Source organism: Scyliorhinus torazame, chromosome 1 (assembly GCF_047496885.1).
Source record: "Scyliorhinus torazame isolate Kashiwa2021f chromosome 1, sScyTor2.1, whole genome shotgun sequence".
NCBI classification, from domain to species: Eukaryota; Metazoa; Chordata; class Chondrichthyes; order Carcharhiniformes; family Scyliorhinidae; genus Scyliorhinus; species Scyliorhinus torazame.
The window spans coordinates 110377048-110404045 of NC_092707.1; the positions used below are offsets into that span (position 1 = coordinate 110377048).

Here is a 26998-nt window from a genome sequence, read left to right on the forward strand (position 1 = left end):
CCTGGACCCTGGCACCAGGGAGGCAACATACCATCCTGGAGTCTCTTCCACGCCCACAGAAGCGACTATCTGTGCCCCTGACTCATTTGATAAGTTACTCACTCTCCCATGATGTGGAGAAGCAACCAAATCCATCTTTGATCTGAGGAAGAGTCAGGATTGACCCAAAACATCAACTCTCCACAGATGCGGCCAGACATGCTGAGTATTTGCAGCGTTTTGTTTTTATTTTAAATTTGGCTTCACCTTGCTAATAAGGTTTGGTTTCGAAAAACCAAGATAACAGGTCACGGTTTAATTTGCAGGACATCACCAAAGCACAAAAGAGGAACAAAGATAAGGTAAATCTAGAAGATAATGATTAGGTGCCATTCTGGGGAGATTAAATCAATACCTGAAACTGAAATCTTTACTTCTCTTTCAAATGTCAATCAGAATCCAGAGTGTTTCCAGTATTTTCTTTGTAACCCATGCTTGTACCTTGCTCCAGGTAATCACGTAATCACAGGATAGTACTCCAGGGAGAAATCACTCCTGTGATGTGCTTTGTGACTTCCACAAGTCCCATTCAGTAGGTTTGAAGGCATGAAGAAGACTAACGTATGAATGTTTGCAAATAATGTCACAATTGTTCCAACATTCTTCCAACGGGGTTGGTAGAATTGATGGAGCAAGCACATATGTGCAGTTTGCTCAGAATGTGGTTTTAAACAGGCCTTATGTGCAGTGCTTCATTTTATCAGCCCTGTGCTCAATTTTTCACTGGACTGTATCCTGTTATTTCATGAATTGCAATTACATTTGTCCTGCAGAAAAAGGGTACTCTATACATACCAATAAAAGTGCCTCTAGATGATTCAGATAAGTTTCCTCGCTGGCTAAGATTCCAGAAAGAACCCATTTTCGCATCTCCAGGCCCTTCTCCAAATCTGGTTCACTCTGTAGGAAAATAGAAATAATAACATGTTTCTGTTACAATGTTTATGGAAGAAAATTGATTTTGTGTTCATAAAGCGAATGGACACTATGATTATGAGTTTTTTTTTAAATGATAAAAATATTAAAACACCAACAGCTGCTACTTTGAATCTGGCATTTCTTTTTGTAGGAGTTTTTTATCTGCCTGTAATGTGGATCTCTTCGGTTAGCTATCCAAACAGCATTTCTTTGCTAAAAAACCTGAACACGGCACTACTTGCTACAGACACTGAATGCTGGGTAGCAGCATCAGGTTGATATTATTTTATCATGTTTTAGTTTTGTGTGTGTTTCAATAAAGACCAGAATGCTTTAATTATTATTGTTTGAGAGGTTACCTGGTATCGGCACATATATTTACTAGTTAAACCTCCACAAGCAAATAATATGCTCTGGCAGGTTTGGAATACACTTGTGAAAACAGAACAACTATAATTAATCTAGTGGATAGATTGAAGGAGTGTTCTCATACAAAAATCAAAAAACAAGAATGAAACAGCAATGGGAATGCACCAAGTTTCACATAGTGGAAGTTTCTTTTATTTATTTTGCTTGTTCTACAATGGGAAATGCCCAACTGGTTCAGAGCCCACAAGTGGCAAAATGACCAGATGGCGGCAACTTGGCCAAGGGAATCGACAAGATGAACGAAAATGTACAAAGAATGCTGGGGCTATGCTGCTATCATGGAATTTGAGATACAAAAAAGCTGTTTCCATATCCAGCTGTGCCACAAAGTATCCTGGAGAGATCTGAGATCACACCCCTGGCACCAGCTAGATCTCATCATCACCAGACATGCCACCTTCAATAGTGTCCTCATCACTCCTAACTGATCACAGCGCAGACTATGACATTGACCACTCCCTGATGTATTACAATGTCAGGCTTCAGCCAAAGAAACAATACCATTTCAAGAAGAAATTTCATCCACTCAACAATATTTGTTGTGCCAATGACCCAGAAAGGATTCTGGAGTTCCTCAACACCTCGATCAGGCTCTTTCAGACAGCAATGCCCAAGGCAAGAGTTAGTGTCAAAGTGGGAACACCTGCATACCATCAATAAATGTACACTCACTGCATAACGGAAAAGATATCAAAGGAATGCTGATTGATCTGAGCGCTACATGATTGAAATGGAGGTAGTTACTGCAACCAAGAGATGAGGCTTCATGTACAACACGTCCTCAGCAAACAAAATCCAAATATTCTCAGAGCTGCCCGAATCAGGTCTCAGTAGACTATCACAGTTATCACATTTATTGGTGTACAAATACCCATCACCTGTTTAACAATGTTAAGGTTTAATGGCAAATAAGCCACAACAATGTAATTAATAAGACAATGACTGAGTGGGAAATCATCCATTTCACTTCAACTCAGACATGCACAAAGTCAATGGCAATAATCAGAAGAATTCAAGGAACCTTCGAGCCTCATATTGATGGTTAGTACTTTCAAGACCCATATGGCACGGTCATGCAGCTATATACTATTCTAGTTTTTTTAAGGACAATTGTTTGAAAAGCACATGTTTGCTAAAACTTTTTTTTAATATAGAAACATAGGTGCAGGAGTAGGCCATTCGAGCCTGCATCACCATTCAACATGATCATGGCTGGTCATGCAAATTCAGTGTCCCACTCATTATTGCTTGATCCCTTTGGCAATGGCCACGTGCAGCTCCCTCTTGAATATATCCAACAAACTGGCCCCAGTAGCTTCTGTGGTAGAGAATACAAGAATTTAAAAAAACCTTTGTTCAGAAAAATGATGTATGGTCTGACAACCTTTTCTGTGTTGGTTCCAAAACCTTATCGAACTGCTTATCCTCAAGGTGGATCACAAAAGATATTATTCAATGAGTGCACCATCAAGTGGAAGGTCTTCTTTCAGAACAAAGTTAAAAAAGAACCCCAGATGGGAGAAAGGCTGTTTGATTGTCCAATGCCGAATATGGAAGAATGATTTGTAAGTTTTGGAGCAACCATCTTTGGGGTTCATACTATAAGAAAAGGCTGGAAGCTGCTGAAAGGAGAACCACCTTCAGAAACAGCTATTGGACTGTTGTACAGAAGCCAGCACAGCTGTTAAACCAAACTTTAAGTTTCAACCCCATCACTTTAGAAAGAAGGAATTCAAGCAACGGGTCTGCAACAATTTCTTAGGGGCTAATTCTAAATCTCGTTAAATATCTTTATCTGCTTTTAATCTTTGTATCCGATTTTACTTAGCAACTTTATCACTTTTTACTTTCAGCAATAAATAATTAATGTAATAAATAAATCTTCATTTTGTTTAAACTTAAAATTTGTCTGGGTTATTTTTAAATTGAACCATTCATAAATTTAAAGGAGGCTACATGTACACATACAAATTCTTAGCTCATTGACCACTTTAAGGAAACGCCTTTTATGTGGTTGTGACACCATGTGAGCCAAAGTACCAGATAGAGACTGGTATTGTGGACAAACAGCAGACTTTTAGTACCAGGTTTTAATTTAAGTATAAAAATTGACTGTTCAGACATAACAAATCAATCCCATGGAGTATTTCTTCTTGTTTAAAACACACATGGGTGGTGAAGCAACTTGTCTCACTCTTTCCAAACATAAATCTAATTCTCAATATTTCTTCAATGTTATTATGCCACACGTGCAGGCCAGAAGATTCAGTGGTGAAGCTACAATAGCCAGAATCAAAGTTAGAGAGCTGTTTTACTGTGGTTCCAGCTGCTGTGGAATCTGCCCTTCAATATTAATTATTTTTAGATTTCTTTCTGAATATTGCAGATGTTTATCGAGCTAGTTTAAGAGTCAACAGGATATAGCTATATGTTCTCTACATTCCTTTTTTTATTCTTTCATTGGATGGAGCAGCGCTGGTTAGTCCAGCATTTACTGCCTGTCCCCAAGTGGTCTGAAGAAAACAGTGGTGAACTCCTTTCTTAAACTGCAACAATGTATAGGTACACCACAGTGGTGTTAGGAGGGGTCGTTCCAGGATTTTGAACAAATGTCAATGAAGGAAATGCAATATCACCGCAGTCAGGATAATATGCAGCTTGGAGGAAACTTCAAGGTAATGGAGTTCCCATGCATCTGCTGTCCTTGTCCTTCCAGATGGTAGAGGTCATGGGTTTGGATGTGCTGTCGAAGAAGCATTGGTGCATTGCTGCAGTGTATTTTGTCAATGTCATTGAACTACAGCTTGCATCTGAGCACACTTGGGAGACCAAGATCCAAGCCATCGTCAATTCACAAAGAACAGCCCAGCTTCTCCAATCTATCCATGTAGCTGTAATCCTTCATCTCTGTACTCCTTATAAAGCTTACACATCCTTTCTTCCACATCTGCGGTGGACAGAATTTAATAGTCTATCTTGGGTTGAAATAGTGTTGCGTACAGGTTTAGCTTCACTTTCTGAATTTGTACTCTATGCCTCTGTTTAAAATTCCAGAAATTTGTATGCTTTATCAAAATCTTTGTGTGTGTGTGTCCACCCAGTCTCTCTCTTCTTGCAATCTTTTAAATTGTACCATTGAGCACATATCATCTCTTCTCGCTCTTACAATCTAAATGCATCATCTCACTGTTAAATTTAACCTGCTATGTGTCTGCCCATTCCATCAACGTGTGAAGTCTCACGATCTTCTGCGTAGTTTTCTGCACTTACAAATTTCACATCAATTGCGAATTTTGAATTTGCACCCTTTACCTACCCGCCACGTGCCCCCTCCACCAAAGTCATCAATATGTAGCAAAAATAGCAGTGGGTCTAGGATGGAATCACTTATACTTCCACTGTATACCTCTTTTCAGTCTGAAAAACCACAACTCTCTGTTTTCTATCCCTCAGCCAATGTCGTATCCATGCTGCTACGATTCTTTATCCCATGGGCTTCAGCTTTGCCGACAAGCCTAATACGTGGTACTTTATGAAATGTCTTCTGAAAGTCTGTATGCATAACATACTTGTGTTCTGTCAAATATGTTTATAATGAATCCTGCCTTCGACCATAGTCAAAAAGGTACAAATGATTACATTTCAATGTAACCAGGTCTTAAAATCAGACGGTTCGTAGGATTACAATATTGGTTATCCTGACAGGAAATTATCCTTCAGTAGGCTGCAATATCCATGGAATCTGAGCTTCTCACCTGACTCAAATGCAGGAAGTACAGACACAATGAAGCAGCCTTAGCAAATACAAATGGTTTCATATCTTTGCATAAAAGTCATGACTTTAGAAGCTATTTTTCTGGTAAATGTTATGGAGATTTTGAAACATCAGAGTACATGCAGTAAGGAATATAGCCCTGGAGAGGCATACATACCTTCATTTTTTTATTCCTTCACAGAATATGGTCATCACCGGCAAGGTCAGCTATTGTTTACTTCCCTAATTGTCCTCGAGGTGATGGTGAGCCACCTTCTTGAACCGCAGCAGCCTATTTGGACTAGATATGGAGCCATGCTGCTGTTGGGAAGGGAAGTCCAGGAATTTGATTCGTTGAGACTGGAGGAATGACAATATAGTTCTACGTCAGAATGGTGTGTAGCGTGGAAGGGAACTTGAGGGGGCTGGTGTTGCAATGTACCTGCTGCCCTTGCCCTTGCAGGTGGAAGCATCTGTTTTAGAAGGCACTGTCGAAGGAGGTCGGATTCATTGAGGCAAGGGGACAGTATTCCAACATACTCCTGACTTGTGCCTTGTGATACTGTACAGGCCTTGGGGAATTAGGAGGTGAGTTACTCACCACAGGATTCCCAGCCTCTGACGTGCTCCTGTAGCCACAGTATTTATATGGCTGGTCCAGTTCAGTCTTTCGTCAATGGTAAATTACACAACATTGATATTGGGCCATTCAGCAATGGTAATGCCATTGAATATTAAGGAGAGATAATCTTATTGGAGATCATCATTGGATGGCACTTTCGTATCACAAATGTTATTTGTTACTTATCAGTCTGTATGTTGGCCAGATCTTGTTATAATCGACATGGACTGCTTCATTGTGCAATCATCTTCTGACCTTATGAAGGAAGGAAGATCATTGATGAAACAGCTGAAGATGATTCAACCTAGGACATTCCCCGGAGCACCACCTGCACTAATATCCTAGGATTGAGATGACTGGCCTCCACAAACCACAGCCATCTTTAATGGTGCCAGGTATGACTCCAACAAGCAGAGCGCTTTCCCTCCAATTCCCATTGACTTCAGTTTTGCTAGGGTTCATTGATGCCACACTCAAGCAAGTGCTGCCTTGATGCCAAGGGCAGTCACTCTCACCTGCCCTCTTGAGTTCAGCTCTTTTTTCCATGTTTCAACCAAGGATGGAATGAGATCGGGAGCTGAGTGGCCCTGGCAGGGCCCAAACTGATCATCAGTGGGCAGTATAAGTGCGGCTTGATAGCACACAACACCTTCCATCACTTTGCTGATAATTGAGGGGAGGCTGATGGGGCAGGAATTGAAATGAAATGAAATGAAAATCGTTTATTGTCACAAGTAGGCTTCAAATGGCCTCTTGGCTAGGTTGGATTTTGGGGGGGGCAGGACAAATTTGGGCAATTTTCCACATTTCCGGGTGATGCAAGTGTGGTAGATGAAGTTGGTTGGACAGCTGGTTTGTGATGCAGAGCGAGGAGATTAGCACGGGTTTAACTCCCATATCGGCTGAGATTATTCATGAAATCCCGCCTTCTCAACATTGCCCTTCGCCTGAGGTGTGGTGATCCTCAGGTTGAATCATCATTAGTCAGCACTCCTTGTCAAAGGGGAAATCTGCCTATGGTCATCTGGGACTATGGTGACTTTATTTTTATTTTAGATGTATTGAAATAGCTTGGTTAGTGTTACGATCCCAGTTGATGGTAAAGCTGGACGGGAAGGTGCCAGAATGGACCCTATAATTGTTTTATCAAATATGGAGGAACAAAGTCACAAGACCGCTAATTAGTTTTAACAAAAAAAAACACATTTATTAAACATGAAAACATGGATTATATTACAATACTCCTTTACTCCCACTTGGGTTAACAATTACGCACAGATTTTAAGATTAACATGGGTCACATAGTAGTTCCATAGGTAGAATCCTTACGGTTCAAGAGGAAGCCATTTGGCCCATCAAGTCTGCACCATCCCTCTGAAAGAGCACCCTAACTAGGCCCACTCCACCGCCCCATCCTGCAACACCACCTAATCTGCACATTTTTGGACTGAGGGAGGAAATTGCAGCATCCGGAGGGAAGAACGTACAAACTCCATAGATAGTCACTCAAGACTGGAATCGATCCCCGGTCCCTGATGCTGTGAGGCAACATTTCTAATCACTGTGTCAATGTTATCATTAGCAATGATATCATTAGCACACCAAGTCCTTTTTAAAACACACTAATTGATTGTGGTCAAACACACACTCCACTCTGAACCCAAGTTATTGTCAAAATATGTCTCCTCAGAATCCCCCCAGATGATTGTCACGAGAGTTTCCAAACACCACTCTCAAAACACGCTTTAAATTGTTCTCTCGTAATAAGGCTTTCCATTAGCAGGTTGCATTCCAAAATCCGCACAACCTTTTCCAAAGGGCTCTTTTGAACACAGCTTCTGCTCCACTTCCGCCAGTGAATCCACTTCAGGTTTTACACCTACCTCTTTTAGGATTCCTTTGCACTGATACTTTTACATACACAGATTCCACTATCCAGCCACCAATTGCCCCACAATTATTTCAATTAACATCTCATAAACTAAGATGGCACAAAATCTAGAACCCCTTCAGATATTTTTATGACTTCTCATTAGCCAACTCCTTTAAAGTTCTGTGAGCAGAAATGAACAGTACCCTGTTCTGAACCTAGTTCCTCTTTGTCCATTTAACTTTAGGTTCCCTAGAAACCCCTCTTCATTTTCCTAGGTCCCTTAAAGAGCAGTCCAATATATTTATAGCACAGGCTTTCTTCACCATTACTCCTTTGTATGGCTTTCTTTCGAGCAAAGCTGAGAGATATGTTCCTTCTCTAGCTGCCAGTCCCCAGCTAAAACTAAAGGAGAAAAGATTTTTGCCTTACAAGTGCGTCTAGTTGCCAAACAACTATATTTAACTCTTCATGCCGTAGCCCATGTTGTCACATAGAAACATACACAGAAAATAGAAGTAGGAGGCAGCCATTTAGTCCTTCACGGCTACTTCACCATTCATTATCATCATGGTTGATCATCAAGTTCAATAACCTAATCCTGCCTTCTCCCCATATCCCTTGATCCCTTTAGCCTCAAAAGCTTTATCTAATTCCTTCTTGAAATTACACAATATTTTCACCTCAACTACTTTTTGAAGTGGTGAATTCCACAGATTCACCACTCTCTGGGTGAAGTTTTTTTCCTCACCTCAGTCCTAAAAGGTTTACTTACCCCTTATTCTCAAATTATGACCCCTAGTTCTGGACTCCCCCACCATCGGGAACATTCTTTCTGAATCTACCCTGTCTAATCCTGATAGGGCTAAACAGCTGGCTTGTAATGCCAAAGAAGGCCAGCAGCGCGTGTTCAATTCCCGTACCAGCCTCCCCGAACAGGCACCGGAGTGTGGCGACTAGGGGCTTTTCACAGCAACTTCATTGAAGCCTACTTGTTACAATAAGCGATTATTATATTATTATTATTATATGGCCTCTAGTTCTGGACTTCCCCACTACCGGGAACTTTCTTTCATAATCTGGATAGCATTTTATAAGCTTCTATGAGATTCCTTCTCACTCTTCTGGACACCAATGAATATAATCCTAACTGATTTATGACAGTCCTGCCATTCCTGGAATCAGCCTGGTAAACCTTTCCTGCACTCCCTCCAAAGCAAGGACATCCTTCGTCAGATAGGGGCACCAAAACTGCACACAATACTCCAGGTGTGGCCTCACCAATGCCCTATACACTTGTTGTAAATCATCCCTATTCCTATACTCAAGTCCTCTTGGTATGAAGGCCAACACCATTTGCCTTCTTTACTGTCTGTTGTACCTGCATGCTTACTTTCAGTGACTGTTGCACCAAGGTCTCACTTGGCATCCACCTCTCTCAATATACACCCATTCAAATAATAATCTGCCTTCCTATTTTTGATACCAAAGTGGATAATCTCTCATTTATCCACGTTATACTGCATCTGCCATACATATGCCCACTCACTCAGCCTGACAAAATCCCGCTGAAACATTTCTGTACCGTCTTCACTGTTCACCCTCCCACCTAACTTTGTATCATCTGCAAATTTGGAGATACTACATTTAGTTCCCTCGTCTAAATCATTAATATATAATGTAAACAGTTGGAGTCCTAGCACAGATCCCTGTGGTACCCCACTAGTCACTGCCTGCCATTCAGAAAAAGAACCATTTATTTCAACTTTTTGCTTCCTGTCTGCTTTTATCTGTCTCAAGACACCACCCGCAATTCCATGCGCTTTAACTTTACTTCATATAGCAGCAATCTGATATATGAGACCTTGTCGAAAGCCTTCTGAAAGTCTATATAAACCACATCCACCAGGTCTCCCTGGTCAACTCTACTAGTTACATCTTCAAAAAATTCCAGTAAATTTGTCAAGCATGATTTCCCTTTCGTAAATCCATGCTTATTTTGTCTGATTATACCACTGTTTTCCAAATGCCGTACTATGAAATCCCTGATAATGGACTCTAGCAACTTCCCTAACTACCAACGTTAGACTGACTGGTCTATTGTTCCCTGTTTTCTTTCTACGTCCCTTTTTGAATAGTGGGGGTATATTAACTACACGCCAATCTGGAGGAACCATTCCAGAATCCAAAAGTTTTGGAAAATGACCGCCAATAGATCTACTATTTCTGGGACCACTTCATTGAGTACTCTGGGATGAACATCACCGGGGACTGGAGATTTCTACGCCTTCAATCCCATTAATTTCTCTACAACCATTTCTTTACAAATATAAATTTCCTTCAGCTCCTCACTAAAACTTGTGTTTCTGAGTACTGCCAGTACATTATTCATGTGTTCCTTTGTGAAGACAAAAGCGAAGTACAAATTTAGTTCCTCGGCTAATTCTTTGTTCCCCATTATGAATTTCCCCATTTCTGATTGTAAGGGACCTACATTTGTTTTTATTAATCGTTTTCTCATTACGTACCTTTAGAAAAATTTTTTTTTATTTAAACAAACAATTTTATTGAGGTATTTTAGGCATATAGAAAAAGTGAAATTGTACAGTACCAAAAAGAAGAAGTTAAGACACAAATTACAAATTGAACATAGTGCAAACCACGTCTCTGTTCACGCATGGACCTGCCTCAATATCCCCCTACTCTACTCTACTCTACCATTGCGCGCCCCCCCCCCCCCCCCCCGACGCTTACTCCTCTGCAAAGATGTCAATAAACGGCTGCCACCTTCGGGCGAACCCTAGTAGCGAACCTCTCAAGGCGAACTTGACTTTCTCTAGGCCAAGGAAGCTTGCCATGTCCGATAGCCATGCCTCAGCCCTCGGGGGCTTCAAGTCCCTCCATGCTAACAGTATTCGTCGCCGGGCTACCAGGGAAGCAAAGGCCAGAATGTCGGCCACTCGCCCTTCCTGGACTCCCGGGTCCTCCGAAACCTCAAAGATTGCCATCTCCGGGCTCATTACCACCCCAGTTTTCAATACCCAGGACATGACATCTGCGAATCCCTGCCAATACCCCCTGAGTTTAGGGCACGACCAGAACATGGTTAGCTGGCCCTCCGGCGCATCTAGCACACTTGTCCTCCAGCCTGAAGAATCTGCTCATCCGGGCCACCATCATGTGGGCCCGGTGCACGACCTTAAACTGGATCAGGCTGAGCCTGGCGCATGTTGCGGTCATGTTTACGCTGCTCAGGGCTTCTGCCCAAATACCGTCCACCAGCCCCCCCCCCCCCCCCCCCCCCCCCCCCCCGAGCTCCTCCTCCCACTTAAGCTTCAGATCCTCGGTCTGCGTATCCTCAGCTCCCATTAGTTCCTTGTAGACGTCTGAAACTCTATCCTCTCCCTTAGAAACTACCCTGTCCTGCCTCCCCTTCGGCGGGAGACGTGGGAAGGACGGCACCAGTCTGCATACAAAATCCCTCACCTGAAAGTATCTAAAGTCGTTTCCTCTCGCCAGCCCAAACTTCTCCTCCAGCGCCCTCATTCTCAGAAAGCTCCCTTCCAGGAACAGATCCCCCATCCTTGCAATCCCCGCCCTCCTCCACTGTCGATACCCCCCGTCCATGTTCCCCGGGGCAAATCGGTGGTTGCCGCAGATTGGGGTCCACATCGATACTCTTACCTCCCCTACATGCCTCCTCCAGTGGCCCCAGATCCGGAGAGCCGCCACCACTATCGGGCTGGTGGAATACCGTGCTGGCGGAAGCGGCAGAGGCGCCGTGACCAGGGCTGTTAAGCTAGTGCCCCTGCATGAAGCAACCTCCATCCGCTCCCTAACCGACCCCGCACCCACCATCCATTTCCTTATCATCGCTATGTTTGCCGCCCAGTAATAGCTGATGTTCGGCAACGCCAGCACCCCTTCTCCTCTGTTCCTTTCAAGCATCACCCTCTTCACCCGCGGGGACTTCCCTGCCCATACAAATCCCAGAATAATTTTATTCAGCCTCTTAAAGGACCGCGGGATAAAGATGGGGAGACACTGAAAAACAAATAAGAACCGAGGGAGAATCGTCATCTTAACAGTGTGCACCCTCCCCGCCAATGACAGCGGGAGCGCACCCACCTCCGGACCTCCTCCCTCACTCTTTCCACCAGTCGGGACAGGTTGAGCTTATGCAAGCTGCCCCAGTCCCGTGCCACCTGAATCCCCAAATATCAGAAACTCTCCCCTACCAGCCTGAACGGCAAATCCTTCAGCCTACTCTCCTGCCCCCTCGCCTGAATTACAAACAACTCGCTCTTAGCCATGTTCAGTTTGTATCCGGAGAACCGGCCAAATTCCCTCAGGGTTGCCATAATACCATCTATCCCCACCATTGAGTCCGATACATATAACAGCAGATCGTCCGAGACTCTATGTTCCACTCCCCCCGGACGAGCCCTTTCCAGCCCTAGAAGCTCTCAGTGCAATTGCCAGCGGCTCAATGGCCAGCCCAAATAGCAGTGGGGAGAGAGGGCAGCCCTGTCTTGTCCCACGGTGCAGTCTAAAGTAGTCCGATGTCGTCCTGTTCGTCCTTACACTCGTCTCTGGGGCCTGATACAATAGCCTAACCCAGTCGATGAACCCCGCGCCCAACCCGAACCGTCCTAGTACCTCCCACAGATAATCCCACTCTACCCGGTCAAAAGCTTTTTCAGCATCCATGGCAACCACTATCTCTACCTCCCTACTCTCCGGGGGCATCATAATCACGTTGAGCAGCATCCTTATGTTGGCCACCAGCTGCCTCCCCTTTACAAACCCGGTTTGGTCCTCCACAATTACATCCGATATACAGTCCTCAATTCTGGTCGCCAAAATCTTGGCCAGTAACGTGGCGTCTACGTTGATCAAAGAGATCGGCCTGTATGACCCACAGGCCTCCGGGTCCTTATCCCGTTTCAGAATGAGCGAGATGGTGGCCTGCGATATCGTCGTGGGTAAACTCCCTCTGTCTCTTGCCTCGTTAAAGACCCTGACCAGCACCACTATCAGCCGATATGGGAGTTAAACCCGTGCTAATCTCCTCGCTCTGCAAAACTCCACCGGATACCCATCCGGCCCCGGGGCTTTACCCGACTGCATGACCTTCAGGCCCCCCCAATACCTCTTCGATCCTGACCAGGGCCCCCAGTCCGTCCACCACTCCCCACTCTTGGGAAGGTCAGTCCGTCCAGGAATCGCCTCATCCCCCCGGTCCCCCGGGTGGTTCCGAAGTGTACAGCTTCCTATAAAAGTCCCTAAAGACCTTGTTCAGCCCTGCTGGATCACCCACTAGATTACCTTCCCCATCCACTACCCTCCCTATTTCCCTGGCCATTTCCCTCTTCCTCAGTTGCTGCGCGAGCATTCTACTGGCCTTCTCCCCATGCTCATAAATCGTGCCTTTTACCTTGCTAAGCTGCTCTACAGCCTTGCCTGTAGTCAGGACTCCAAATTCGGCCTGCATCCTCTGTCGTTTCCTGAGTAACTCTGGCCTCGGGGATTCCGCGTAACTCCTGTCCGTCCATAGAATTTCCTTAATCAGTCAGTCCGTCTCTGCCCTATCTGTTCTGTCCCTGTACGCCCGGATTGAAATCAGCTCCCCTCTCACCACTGCCTTCAGCGCCTCACAGAGCACCGCTGCCGAGACTTCTCCAGCATCGTTCACCTGCAGGCAATTCTGCATGCACTTCCTCAGCCTCTCACACACCACCTCGGCCACGAGTAGTCCAACTTCCAGCCTCAATGATGGGCGCTGAAAGCTGTCCTTACAAAACTGCAGGTCTGCCCAGTGCGGAGCATAGTCCGATATGGCAATTACCGAATATTCTGCCCCCACCATTCTGGCCAGCAGGTCCCTACTCACAACAAAGTAGTCAATTCAGGAATACACCTTGTGGACGTGGGAGTAGTACGAGAACTCCCTCAACGTCGGCCGGCTAAATCTCCACGGATCTGCTCCCCCCATTTGCTCCATGAACCCTCTCAGTTCCTTTGCCATCGCTGGCAACCTGCCCGTTCTTGAGCATGACCGGTCCAGGCTCGGGTCCAGGGCTGTATTAAAGTCCCCGCCCATGATCAACTTACGCGAGTCCAAGTCGGGGATCGTCCCTAGCATCCTCCTAATAAAATCCACATTGTCCCAATTAGGGGCATACACACTGACCAGGATTACTCTCACCCCTTTGAACTTACCCCTCACCATAACGAACCTGCCAGCCGCATCCACGACTGTGCCCTCCGCCTCAAATTGTACACTTTTATTCATCTGAATCGCTACCCCCCTCGTCTTAGAATCCAGCCCCGAATGAAAGACCTGACTGACCCAGCCCTTCCTTAACCTAACCTGGTCTGCCACTTTCAGGTACATCTCCTGCAACAATACTATGTCTGCCTTCAGAACCCGCAGATGCGCAAACACACGTACCCTCTTCACTGGCCCGTTTAACCCTCTAACATTCCAGGTGATCAGCCTGTTTGGAGGGCACTTCGCCCCCCCCCCCCCTTTGCCGATCAGCCAACCCCTTTCCTTGGCCAGCCCCCCAGCCATGTGTCACGCTTCCTCTGGCCCGCCCCCTGGCCGACTCCACCCATGACCTCCTCACTGTTGCCATGCCCAGTTCCCATCCCCGTCAGCAGAACAACCAACTCTCTCTCCTCTCTTCCCCCCCCCCCCCCCCCTCCCCGGCAACACCATCCTATCACCTAACGCCTGCTCTAATCTAACTTTATGGACACCCTCCACCTTGGCTCCCGTTGACTAGCTGCACTCAGCTAGCCTGGGGCTCCCACCCATTGTTTAGATACATTTATAAACAGTTTTTATGTTCCCCGCTAGCTTTCTTTCATGTTGCATTTTTCCTTTCTTAATCAATCCCTTGGTCTGCCTTTGCTGAAGTTTTAACTGTTCCCAATACTCAGGACTATTGCTTTTCTTGCTAACTAGTATGCCTCTTCTTTGATACTAATACTATCTCTAATTGCCCTTGTAAGCCATGGTTTTGCCACGGTTCCCTTTCTACTCTTGTGTCAAAGAGGAATAAACAACATTTGGAGTTCACCTAATCGTTCCTTGAATGCCTATCCACTATCCCTCCTTTCTGTAATGGTTCCCAGTCCATCATAGCCAACTCATGCCTCATACCATCATAGTTACCTTTTTAAAACTTAAAGAAAAATTGCAATTAAAGAGCAATTTAGCATGGCCAATCCACTTACCCTGCGCATCTTTGGATTGTGGGGGCGAGACCCACACAGACACAGGGAGAATGTGAAAATTCCACACGGACAGTGACCCGGTACCGGGATCAAACCCGGGTCCAGAGCGCCGTGAGGCAGCAGTGCTAACCACTTCTCCGCTGTGCTGCCCGTCATCATTGTTATTGTTACCTTTATTAAGATTCAGAACCCTAGTCTTAGAATCAACTATCTCACTATCCACCATGCTAAATAATTCTATCATATTATGGTCACTCATCCCCAAAGGTTCACTCACAACTAGGTTACCAACTAATCCTTTCTCACTGCACAGCACCCAGTTCAAGATGGTCTGTTTATTTGTTGGTTCCTCAAGGTATTGGTCCTGAAAACTATCCCGTACATACTTCAGAAATTCCTCCTCTATTGTACTGTGACTGGTTTGACTCACCCAATCTATATGCAGATTAAGGTCATCCATAATCACATGCATCTCTGATTTCCTGTCTAATGCTATTCCCAACATTGCTACTGCAGTTTGGTGGTCTGTATACCACCCCTACAAATGTTTTTTGCCCCGTGGTTCACAGTTGGAACTTAAGTTATACCCACACACAAACACCTTTGTCCAGCACGAATCTAACTACAAGTCCCTTCTAGGCGCAGAGACATTAAATTAAACCCACCTAAAACTATACCTTATTTCTAATGTTTACCAATACAAATGTCAATTCCTTAAAACTACTTTTATTTTCCTAAAACTAGAAACATGGTTAGTTCTGGAGTACAATTCTTCAGTAGTATTGCCGGAATGCTGTCGGAGCCCATAGCCATTGTACTATCTTGTGCACCGTTTCTTCATATCACACGCAGTGAATCAAATTGGCTGAAGATTGGCTGGAAACCTCAGGAGGAGGCTGAGAAGATCATCCACTCTGCATTTCTGTCTGAAGAATATCAAAATATGCATTCATTGTAGATGCTGTGAAAATTGAAGCTTTCATACATTTCTTCCCTACCATTGCATTCTGGAGGTATAGGGTTACTGTCTCTTCAGCAAGAATGACTTATGCCACTCATAACAATTTGCAAGATTCCTGTTTATCAAGACAATTTCATATGGTTGTATGTGGATTTCGAGTTGACAGAACATCTTAACCATCCAGTTTTCAATTATGTTTCATGAATATTTAATATAATCAATAGAATTCAATTCAAGGTTAACAGCAGAGGAATCCTTAATGCATTGTGCCAATCACTTAATATAGCTATTTCAGATTTACGTCCTCAATACATTTGGAGAAATAAATCAAAGTTAAAGAGTCCTCTGGGCACAATAATTGGCTTCCATCAAAACCAACTTCAAGATCAAATGGATATTAAGGAGGGAGAATATCATTGCCTAGATTAGCAGTCATAACACTGTACATAATAAACCAATCACATTTAAAATTAGAACATGCATTTGGAGCGGCACAGGAGGACAGTGGTTAGCGGCGCTGCTTCACAGCACCAGGCACCCAGGTCCAATTCCAGCCTCGTGTGACTGTCTGTGTGCAGTTTGCACATTCTTCCCCTGTCTGTGTGGGATTCCTCCGGGTGCTTCGGTTTCCTCCCGCAGTCCAAAGATGTGCAGGTTAGGTGGATTGACCATGCTAAATTTCCCCTTAGTGTCCAAAAGGTTAGGTGGGGTTACTGGGTTATGGGGCTGGGGTGTGGACATAGGCCAAGGTGGAGAGGGCTGGTGCAGACTCGATAGTCCAAATGGCCTCCTTCTGCATTGACGGGTTTCTATGAATTGGAGATTTGAGGAATTCCTTCAATGGTATGAATTAAGCTCTTCACTTTGCTGAATCATACAAAAGTATGTGTCGTTGATAATGCTGTTGACCCAGGAATAACGAAAGATGATTCAGCAGATTTATTTTATTTTGCTCACTTCATAAGGATAGCTGTCACCTTCACCTTTGCCTCCAGCTTAATACTGGCAAGACCAAAGTCATAATGCTTGGCCCTAAGTGCCAAACATCCCTGCAGCTTGCTCAGACTGAACCCAGCAGTGTCTAGCCTTAGTGTTTCAACCATCACAAAACTGCCTAATTCCACCTCCACAACTTTACCCACCTCTACCTTTACTTTTTCCTGTGACTGAAATTCTTCAGCATGCCTACATCATTTTCAAGTTCAATTTCTCCACACTCTCCTCCAGAATGTCACTAGCCATAAACTACAAAATAGCAAGTCTCACTGATGCATTCTCTCTGAATTTCCAAATTCTCGTCTTTATTTACAAATCCCTTCATTATCTGCTGCATTCTCTCTTTCCACTTCTCCAGTTCTTTGTTCTTGCTTCCATCCCAAAGTTTGTGTCTGTACTTTCCCCTTCCGTGCTCCACCAGCATTTGTTGGGATCTGTCCCGTTTGCCTCCGAGACCTCGGGCGAGCACCATTCAGTACTGGTGTCCACAAAAGGGGACCGACAAGACAACACTGGTCGGGGTCTCCCAGGGGAACAGAGGCCACCAGGTGCATGCTGTTTGGGCAGGGTGGTACCCTGGCACTGCTGGTGCCAGCCCACCATTTTTAAATGGTGTCCCGATCCCTCGTTACACAGAGGAGTTAGGAACATACAAACTTAGGAATTAGGAGCCGAAGTAGAAGTAGGAAAGTCAGCCCTTCGAACTTGCTCCACCCTTCAAACAGTTCATGGCTGATCTCTTCCTGATCTCAAATCCACCTCCCTACCTGTTGCCCATATATCCCTTTAACCCATTTTTGTTTTATCAGAAATACATCTATCTCATTCCTAAAACCATTTAATGACTCAGATGGAACCGCACTATGTGGCAGCGAGTTCAACAAATTCACCACCATCTGCGAGAAGTAGTTCCTCCTCATCCCTTCCAAATCTATCGCCTCTCAACCTATATCTGTGACCTCTCGTTCTAGATTGCCCTACAAGGAAGAACATTTGGTCTATGTTTACTTTATCAATAGGGGCTGGTTTAGCACAGGGCTAAATCGCTGGCTTTTAAAGCAGACCAAGGCAGGCCAGCAGCACGGCTCAATTCCCGTACCAGCCTCCCTGAACAGGCGTCGGAATGTGGCGACTAGGGGCTTTTCACAGTAACTTCATTTGAAGCCTACTTGTGACAATAAGCGATTTTCATTTCATTTCATTACCTTTTAGTATTTTGTATACCTCGATCAGATCCCCTCTCATCCTTCTAAACTCCAGCAAATATAAGCCCAAATTGTTTAACCTCTCCTCAAACGTCAACCCTTTCATCCCCAGAATCAATCTGGTGAATCTCCTCTAAACTGCCTCCAATACCACCACATCCTTCCACAAATAAGGAGACCAAAACTGGACACAATACTCCATTTGTGGTCTCATCAACACTGTATACAACTGGAACAACATTTCTCTACTTTTATACTCCAGTCCTTTTGCAATAAATGCTAACATTCTATTTGCCTTTCCAATTAGATGATGTACCTGCATACCGACTTTCCGTGATTGATGAACAAAGACACCCAGATCCCTCTGCCCAGATGCATTTTGAATTTGCTTTCCATTTAGATAATAATTTGCATTTCTATTTTCTTCAGCCAAAATGGATAACCTCACACTTATCTACATTAAACTCCATCGGCCAAATTTTGACCCAATCTCTCAGCCTATCTAAAGCAGTCTGTAAAATCTTTACCTCCTCTGCATTGCCTGCTTTCCCACCTAGTTTAATATCATCAGCAAATTTTGCGTTTTACACTCTGTCCCTGCTTGCAGGTCATTTATATAAATTGTGAACAGCTGAGGTATGCAAGACATAAAACACGAACATATATCATCAGTGCAGAAAACGGGGATATGAGCGGCCTCGGCCGTGCGTTCCCCACGGAGGCCCCCGATCTAAACCGAGTGATGTTTAATAACGTGTTTCTCGGCATTGCAAGCACCAGGAAACACGCAGCTAAACATGCTTCTTATGGTACTTTGTTCCCATTTAGTTAAGTTGCGCCGAATATCTTTGATGTAGGGGTGGAGGGGACAGGAGGAGGGATGTAACTCGACAGTTTGCAATACTTTTTTTAAAATGCCAGGGGTTAATCTTTGTATATCCAGGATGACCCTGCAATAGTGAGATGTTTAAGCAGACAAGAGCAGGATACAGAAGTGTTAAGTGTTCCAGCCACATCTTTCGGTGGATGGCTAAACCAGTTGTCCACCATATCCTTTCGAATCTGCATCGCTTGGATCTAAGGGAGCAGAGATCAGGCCTGTACAAAGGGAACAGCCAGGGTGAGAGAGAGCAATGGTTTCACTGGGGAGTAGGATATCAAATGTGATGTTGAGGATGTGGTTGAGTAAATCAGTAGGCGGTGGTGAATCAGTAGCAAACAAGGATCAAGGACTAGATAGTTAGGATTTTGAAAGTGCCACTAGTTTTTCCCAGGGATGAACACAAGGAGTTGGGGCTTGCAAAGGGAATGCATGGGATGATGAGTAATACAAGGGAGTGATCAGAGTTGACTTTATCAATCATTGATACAATTGGACTAGTAAGATCATGTGCGATAGTAAGGCCAAGAGGTGGCTGTGAATATGAGTTGGGGGGTTTACATAGAGGAGAAATTTAGAGAGGATAAGAAGGCAGTGAACTCAGGAGAGAACATGACGAGTTGAGGTGGAGGTTAAATCACCAAGGATGAGAAGTAATTTAGTACAGAGACTCGGAGAAGAAAGCAATGAAGCTATTTGGTAATAACATTTTCATAGTATCTTGGAGATTGGCTCATTTAAGGGCCATCCCTGTTGATTCCCTTATTTCCCATTTATTTTACTTGTTATCATTTTGATCCATGAACATTTAACGGACATATACGTTTAAGTCTGGCAGAGGAAGTGAGGAACTCAAAAGGTGCAAAATAGTACACTGCGCTATGAAGATTTAGATTTTGAATAGAAGAACCCAGACTTTCTGACACCCAAGAGATTGGAGGATTCAGTTTGATTGTCTGGTGGCCAATAAATTGTTAAAGACTATTCTGCTCAGCGACAGACAATGATTGGGTCCCGTCAGGTGAGGGTTTTCAGAGAACCCAGAGGGAAAGGTCCTGGGCACTGAGAGAAGAGTGAAATAGAAGAAGAGGTTATCAGTCCACAGAATGATCCTCCCACGATGAACAAATACAGGCATCCAAGGGCAATTCAAGACTGAGTTTGCCTATTTAGAAGAACAGCAATACGGTTGAATAAAGATACAGAAAAAATATGGGCATATTTGTATCGACACACCAGGGTGCACTATATTAACTAATCATGATGTAGACATAGGAAACTCCGAACTAATAAAGCAACATCCATCTCGATTGAACCCACACAGACTCACTATGGTATAGGTGGAGATCCAGTGTATATTGGATGTATTGCAGAAAAAAGTGAAAATGGGGTGGTCCCCAGAATGCCAAGTAGAGGTTGGGAGATTGAGAGCCATGCTGGTGAGCGAATCAGTGCTGGTTACCCTGGTGTTTTCCTTTTAAAATGACCACGGATGCCAGTGACCAAGTGGTGGGGGTGGTGCACTATAAGATGACGATGCAGGAATAGAGGCCAGTGGGATATTTTTCAAAATAATAAAGTCTGTGCTGAAGAAAGTATTCCACCATTGAAAAGGAAGCCTTAGCATTGCTACTAGCCCTTCAGCACCTTAAAGTATATGTCCAGCATGACAATAAACAAAGCTTAGTTCATACAGACCATAATCCACTTGCTTTTATATAAAGGTTTAAAACCCGGAACGTAAGATTATTCCACTGAAGATTATCGTTACAATAATTCAATGTTAAAATTGTACACATCCCCGGGAGGGATAATGTGATAGCAGATGCTTTGTCTCAGGTTTAAGGGATGATTAATTACCAATGTATGAATTGTGGGGGGGAACCTATATAACGAGGAAGGATGAATGGATATATTTTCGTGATTTATGTCTTGCATACCTCATAATGAAACGTCCATGCCCTGAGGTTTCAATCCTTTTAGGGAGGGAGGTACGTAAGGGCCCTTCCAGTGATTCCCTTATTTCCCATTTCTTTTACTTTGTTATCATCATTTTGATCCATGGACATTTAATGGACATATACCTTTAAATCGAGCAAAGTGAGGAACTCAAAAGTTGCAAAACAGTAGACTACCCTGCGAAGATTTAAAGTTTGAACAGAAGAACTCGGACTTTCTGGCACCCGAGAGATCAGAAGATTCATTTTGATTGGTTAGTTGGTGGCCAATGGATTGGCTAAAGACCGTATTCTGCCCGGCAAAGTGGGTCCTGCCAGGTGGGGGTTTTCAGTGACCCAGAGAGAAAGGTCCTGAATGCTGAGAGAAGAACCTGTGAGTTACAATCTCCCTCTCTCTCTCTCTCTTTCTCCAAAAAAGGTTTCCTGCCTGCTGATTCCGAAGCTGCAAAGAAGTCTCGAGCTCCTGATGAATCTACAGTGAAAAATGTCACAGACTGAAAGCATAGACATCTGACTGGAGGCCTAGACTGAAAATCTAACTGGTAGACGTTCATCTGAAACAGAGACTTTTACCCTTTTACTTTTCATATTATTATTTTTATACCCTTCTTTCCCGTCTGTGTTTGTCTGGCTTGTGTAGGGTGGGGAGAGTTAAAGGAGCGGGCTTAGGAATTAGATAATAGCTAACCAGTTGTATTTGCTGCCTGTTTAATTATAGTTATTGTTATTAATAAAAATTAATTGTGTTTAAATTTACAAACCTGGTGACTGTAATTACTGGACAGCCAGAGACCAAAGACTTTGGGTATTTTCTAAAAATGAATAGTTCATTTCAATTGTGTTGAGATTTGAGGTCAAGTGGTGCTGGAATTGACCACGTCTAGCCCAAGGTATAGTAACACACAGATCGAAGATTTTGAAAGAGGGGTGGGAGAAGTGAATGCTCAAAGGAGGAGAAAGTGCCAGAGAAGTAGACCAAGATGGGATCTGACAATAAGTGCCATCGGTTTCAATGAGACATGGGGCAGATCATGTAGACAAGCAAGGGGGTTTCATTAAGAGGAAAAGTTTCCAGGTTTCCACTAATGCCTTGATGCTAATGCAATCATCCACAGTAAGTTCATGAAGGACAAGAGCCTTATTCATAAGTGAATAAGACTGTCAATAAATACAATTCAGTATTCTTAGAAGTGTACAAATGGAATACTTTATGTAGGTGGCTAGAGGGTTCTCACTCGCCTGCCTCTATTACGGCATTCCCACTTTTTGCCTTTTCCCTTCTGTTCAGTATCCAATGGTTAATGAACTTAACATAAAAGCACTTCAAAAATTCTCATCTACACAAGGTATGGTACACAAATGCACCAGGTTTTCTTTTGGGACCTTTTTAGGGTAAAAGTAGTATGAAACAGTCATTCAGATCAGACCGCCCAAGGTGTGATTTGAAATCTTTGCTGAGTCAGTTCATTTCAACGAAGTGTGCTACTAATACCTTCAATGTCCGTAGATGCCAAATTACGCAGAAGATAGTTGGAAGAATAGAACGCTACAATGACAGCACAGGAGGTCACCTTTCAACAGTCTCCTTTGGTCCCCACCAAACTCCTTCCCCTAGCCCCCAACACCGGCCCTCTCCTGAGCAACTGCTCAAGGCTGAACCAGAGTGTTTAAAATAAGCTTCCAACTAAAATGAAATGAAAATGAAAATCGCTTATTGTCACGAGTAGGCTTCAATGAAGTTATTGTGAAAAGCCCCTAGTCGCCACATTCCGGCGCCTGTTCGGGGCTGGAACTACATGTCTCTACCATCACCAAGAACACCTTCTTTCACTTCTGTATCATTCGACTCCACAAATGCCTCAGCTCATCTGTTGTTGAAGCACTCACTCATTCCTTTGTTACTCTAGAATTTACTATTCTAATAATTTCCAAGAAAGCCTCCGACCTTCCAAGCTCCAGAAACATGAACTCATCCAAAAGCCTGCAACTGTATCCTAACTCACACCAAGTGCCATTCACTCATCACTTCTTGGACTAATACTCTCAAAGGTATGGCGGTAAAAAACAGTGGTACAAATTTTCAGGAACAATTCAAAATATTCAACAAAAATACATTTTTATTAAAAAACAAAGCCTCAGCAAAAAGATCCATGTGTGTCTTACGAGAAAAATATGAAATGAAAAGTGGTATTGCGGAAAAAGGGTGTCAGAGCTTTTTGTCTTGCACTCATCAAGCCAATTCACAAAAATACAATGTTGCAAAGGGAACAACGATTTATACTGCATAGGAGAGTGTTAATTGGTTGGCAAGTAGACTCTGATTCATAGAGGCGTTGCCATGGAGAATGCACCAGTTAACTTATAACTGATAGTTAACTGCCAAGCTTCATTTAAATTCAAACCAGATAGGTTCACTCTGATTTATCAAGGCATTGCCCTGGGGAATGAACCAAGGAATGGCTGTCACATTTTGTCACCAATGTAAGAGAAGAGGCTAATAACTTTGCAAAGAATAGAAGTAAGTCTGAATATTTTAGATACAAGCAATGGGTGACCAAAAAGTTGATAAAAATGGAATGCTGCACAATAGAGCAAAATACAACGAGCGTCAGACAAAAGCAAGCATGAGACACTGGGAAAAAGCTCTGCTGGTTGGAGTCACACCTGGAACAAGGAAGTCAGAGGTCAATCATCTCACTTCCAGGACATCACTGCCAGAGTCCCTCAAAGTAGTGCCCTAGACCCAATCATCTTTAGCTACCTCAATGCTTCCTTCTTTAGCTTCCTTCCATCATAAGGTTAGTAGCGGGGATGATCGTTGATGGTTGCGCAATATTCAGCAACATTCGCGATTCCTCAGATACTGCAACAAACCATGTCCAGATGCAGCAAGACCTAAACAATATCCAGGCTTGGGCTAACAAGTGGCAAGTAACATTTGCATGCACTTGTTACTTGTCAGGCAATGACTACCTCCACTAAGAGAGAGAATCTAACTATCGCCCATGATATTCAATGGCATTACCATCCTGGTGGTTACAATTGACCAGTCATATACTGTGGCTACAAGAGCAGGTCAGAGGCTAAGAATCCTGCGGCAGGTACCTCACCGCCTGATTCCCCAAAGCAAGTCCAACATAATAATACAATCTTTATTATAGTCACAAGTAGGCTTACATTAACACTGCAATGAAGTTACTGTGAAAATCCCCTGGTCGCTACACTCCAGCGCCTGTTCGGGTACACTGAGGGAGAATTCAGAATCTGCAATTCACCTAACAAGCACGTCGTTCGGGACTTGTGGGAGGAAACCGGAGCACTTGGAGGAAACCCTCGCAGACATGGGGAGAACATCAGACTTCGCAGACAGCGATCCAAGCCAGGAATCAATCCTGGGACTTTGGCGCTGTGAAGCAACAGTTCTAACTACTGTACTACCGTGCCGCCCTATCCACAAGGCATCTACAAGGCACAAGTCAGGAATGTGATGGAATAGTCTCCAACTACCTAGGTGAGTGTAACTCCCAACAGCATTCAAGGAGCTTGACACTATCCAGGACAAAGCAAGGTACTATTTGGCAAACATTCACTCCCTCCACCACCAACACACAGTAGCAGCAATATGTACCATCTACAGTAGCTCACCAAGATTCCTTCAACAGCACCTTCCAGACCCATGATCACTAGCATGTAGAAGAACAAGAGCAGCAAACACATGGGAACACCACCTGGAAGTCTCCCCCCACCAGTCACTCACCATCTCGACTTGGAAACACATCGCCATTCCTCCCTTTCGCAGGATCCAAATCGTGAAACTCCCTCCCTAACAACACTGTGGGTGTACCCAGACCGCATGGACTACAGCGGTTCAAAAATGCAGCTCACCACCACCGTCTCAAGGGCAATTTGGGATGGGCAATAAATAATGACCAGACCTGTACCGCCCACATCCCATGAATGCATTTAAAATAAATTGGAAGGGAGACTAGTTGACTCTCCTCTGCCCAGTAGTGTTGCAGATCAAAATAAAGTAACCATATCAGTATCTATAACCAACCCATGCTTCGTGCTCCCCCCTTAAAATTGTGGAAACAGTGACTCAGTTTTTATTACAAACATATACTAGTATTATATAAGTTATAGGTTTAACAAATGGTACTGCCAAGGCTGACCTAGTATCAATGCACCATTCTGGAACACTGAAGTATTAGTAATCCCAATTAAACGGAAGAGACATACAGGGCCAAACAAACCTCTGCCAGCTTCAAACTCAGCTTTAATGGCTGGTAAACTGGTACAATAGAGCTTGATATTACAGATCTAAAGAAACAGAAAACACTTATCTTGGATAATGAACCAATCCTTAACCATCAACATTCTCAGGTGTTCTCTTGGGAGGTGTCTGAGCATAAAGCCAATACGATTTACAGATAGTTGCTTCCATTATCCTGCTAATAAACTTAATGAAGAGCAACTCCGAGATAGGAGAGAAGAAAAAAAGCACTCTTGGGTTATGCCAATTTGATCAGCTCCGAATCTCGTTCATGACGATCCTGGGAATAACTTGATAGTAATTTGACCACAAATGTTTTTCAGGCCTCTGTTCATATAACAAACACATTTAAAATACTGTGTTCTTGTGACACATAATCATTTTATTTTTAATATACGAGAATCAGCTGAGCCACCATTTTTTTTTGACACAATTAAAATGAAAATGGCTTGCAGCTGATCTTTTAGCAGACCTAAATATGCTTTGTTCATTGCTCACTTTCTTTGTCTTCTCTCCTGAAGTCACTGACTTGCTGTCGAATAAAAACTAGTCATTTATTTTGCAGCTGGTCCAATGGCCAATGTTCACATAGCACTGACAGGGAGTATCATTGATTATTCAACTAGATTCAAGCCTGATCCTGCCCTCACCAAATACCCAATGTTTAAAATTAATTAACCCGCCTCACTGTCCGTGTGGAGTTTGCACATTCTCCCCCTGTCTGCGTGGGTCTCACGCCCACAACCCAAAAAAGATGTACAGGGTAGGTGAATTGGTCATGCTAAATTGCCCCATAATTGGAAAAAAAAGACTTGGGTTCTCTAAATTAAAAATAAATAAGTAATTAAATATGGCAATCTTTTTTGGGATTTATGATGGGAAGCATCATAATCACTGGTGTGCATCAAGATCCTTGTTAAAACACCAAATCATTTCATGTGTCTCATGTTTAATGATCTGTAGTGGAAAAACATGTGGTGTTACTTGCATACAGTGATGGCAACCTTAATTTTGGGTTATGTCTTGTGGTTTCCAGCAGTTTGATATACTAACACTTCTAGACTCAGATCTTTCCATGTTCTTTTTTCATTAATTCTTTCATGGGCAAAGCCAGCATTTGTTTCCCATCCTTAACTGCCACTAGATTGCACGGGTTCTATGGATCTGAAGTCACATGTAGGTCAGATCAGGCGTCAGGGGACTAAGACCTCACACTATGAACTCGATCTACCGGCCATGTTGTGCCTGAATTCAGCATGCTGCAGTGCAATGTGGCCGGTAGATTCTGGGAGACCGCGTTCCCAGGATCGACCCAACTCACTACGCCATGCAAGATCTGATTCAGTTTCCTGAGGTGACTGGGGGATTGTATCATTCCCCTTCGCCTTGGATATCTTGGGCAAGCACTGTTCAATATCGGTCCCCGCAAATGAGGGGAGACCCCATTTGTGTGTCTCTTCTCCCCTCCCCCCCCCAAACCCGGCACTACTGGTGCCAGCCTGGCAGGGGTACTGCCAGCCTGGCAGGGGTACAGCCAGCTAGCTGGGGCACTGCCAGGGTGTCAGGCTGGCATTGCTAAGGTGCCATACTGTTTTATTTTTTTTACTGACGGGGATCAGGCCCGGTGGTGCCATATGCGCGTGAGATCGGGTGCGGGGGGGGCCCAGAAGACATAATTATAGGTGAATTGGGATTGTAGAAAGGTTCGGGGGTCGTGTCAGGGGCTCGGGAGATCAGGGTGCCATTTAAAATGGCGTCACAATCTCTCCCTGCACTGATGAGTGCCGGCAAGCTATACTCCTCAATGCAAGAAACGAGACTAAGTGCGGCCTTGGCTGATCGTTCCCT

General features: G+C 43.9%; 1 protein-coding gene across 1 annotated transcript in view; it reads right to left on the bottom strand.

The window, feature by feature from the left end:
* Positions 1-26998, bottom strand: part of LOC140410916 (breakpoint cluster region protein) — a 464596-nt gene that overhangs the window by 313050 nt on the left and 124548 nt on the right. Inside the window, exon 3 of the mRNA XM_072499748.1 lies at positions 835-939. Coding sequence (XP_072355849.1) covers positions 835-939 — 105 coding nt within the window. The remainder of the gene's footprint in view (positions 1-834; positions 940-26998) is intronic.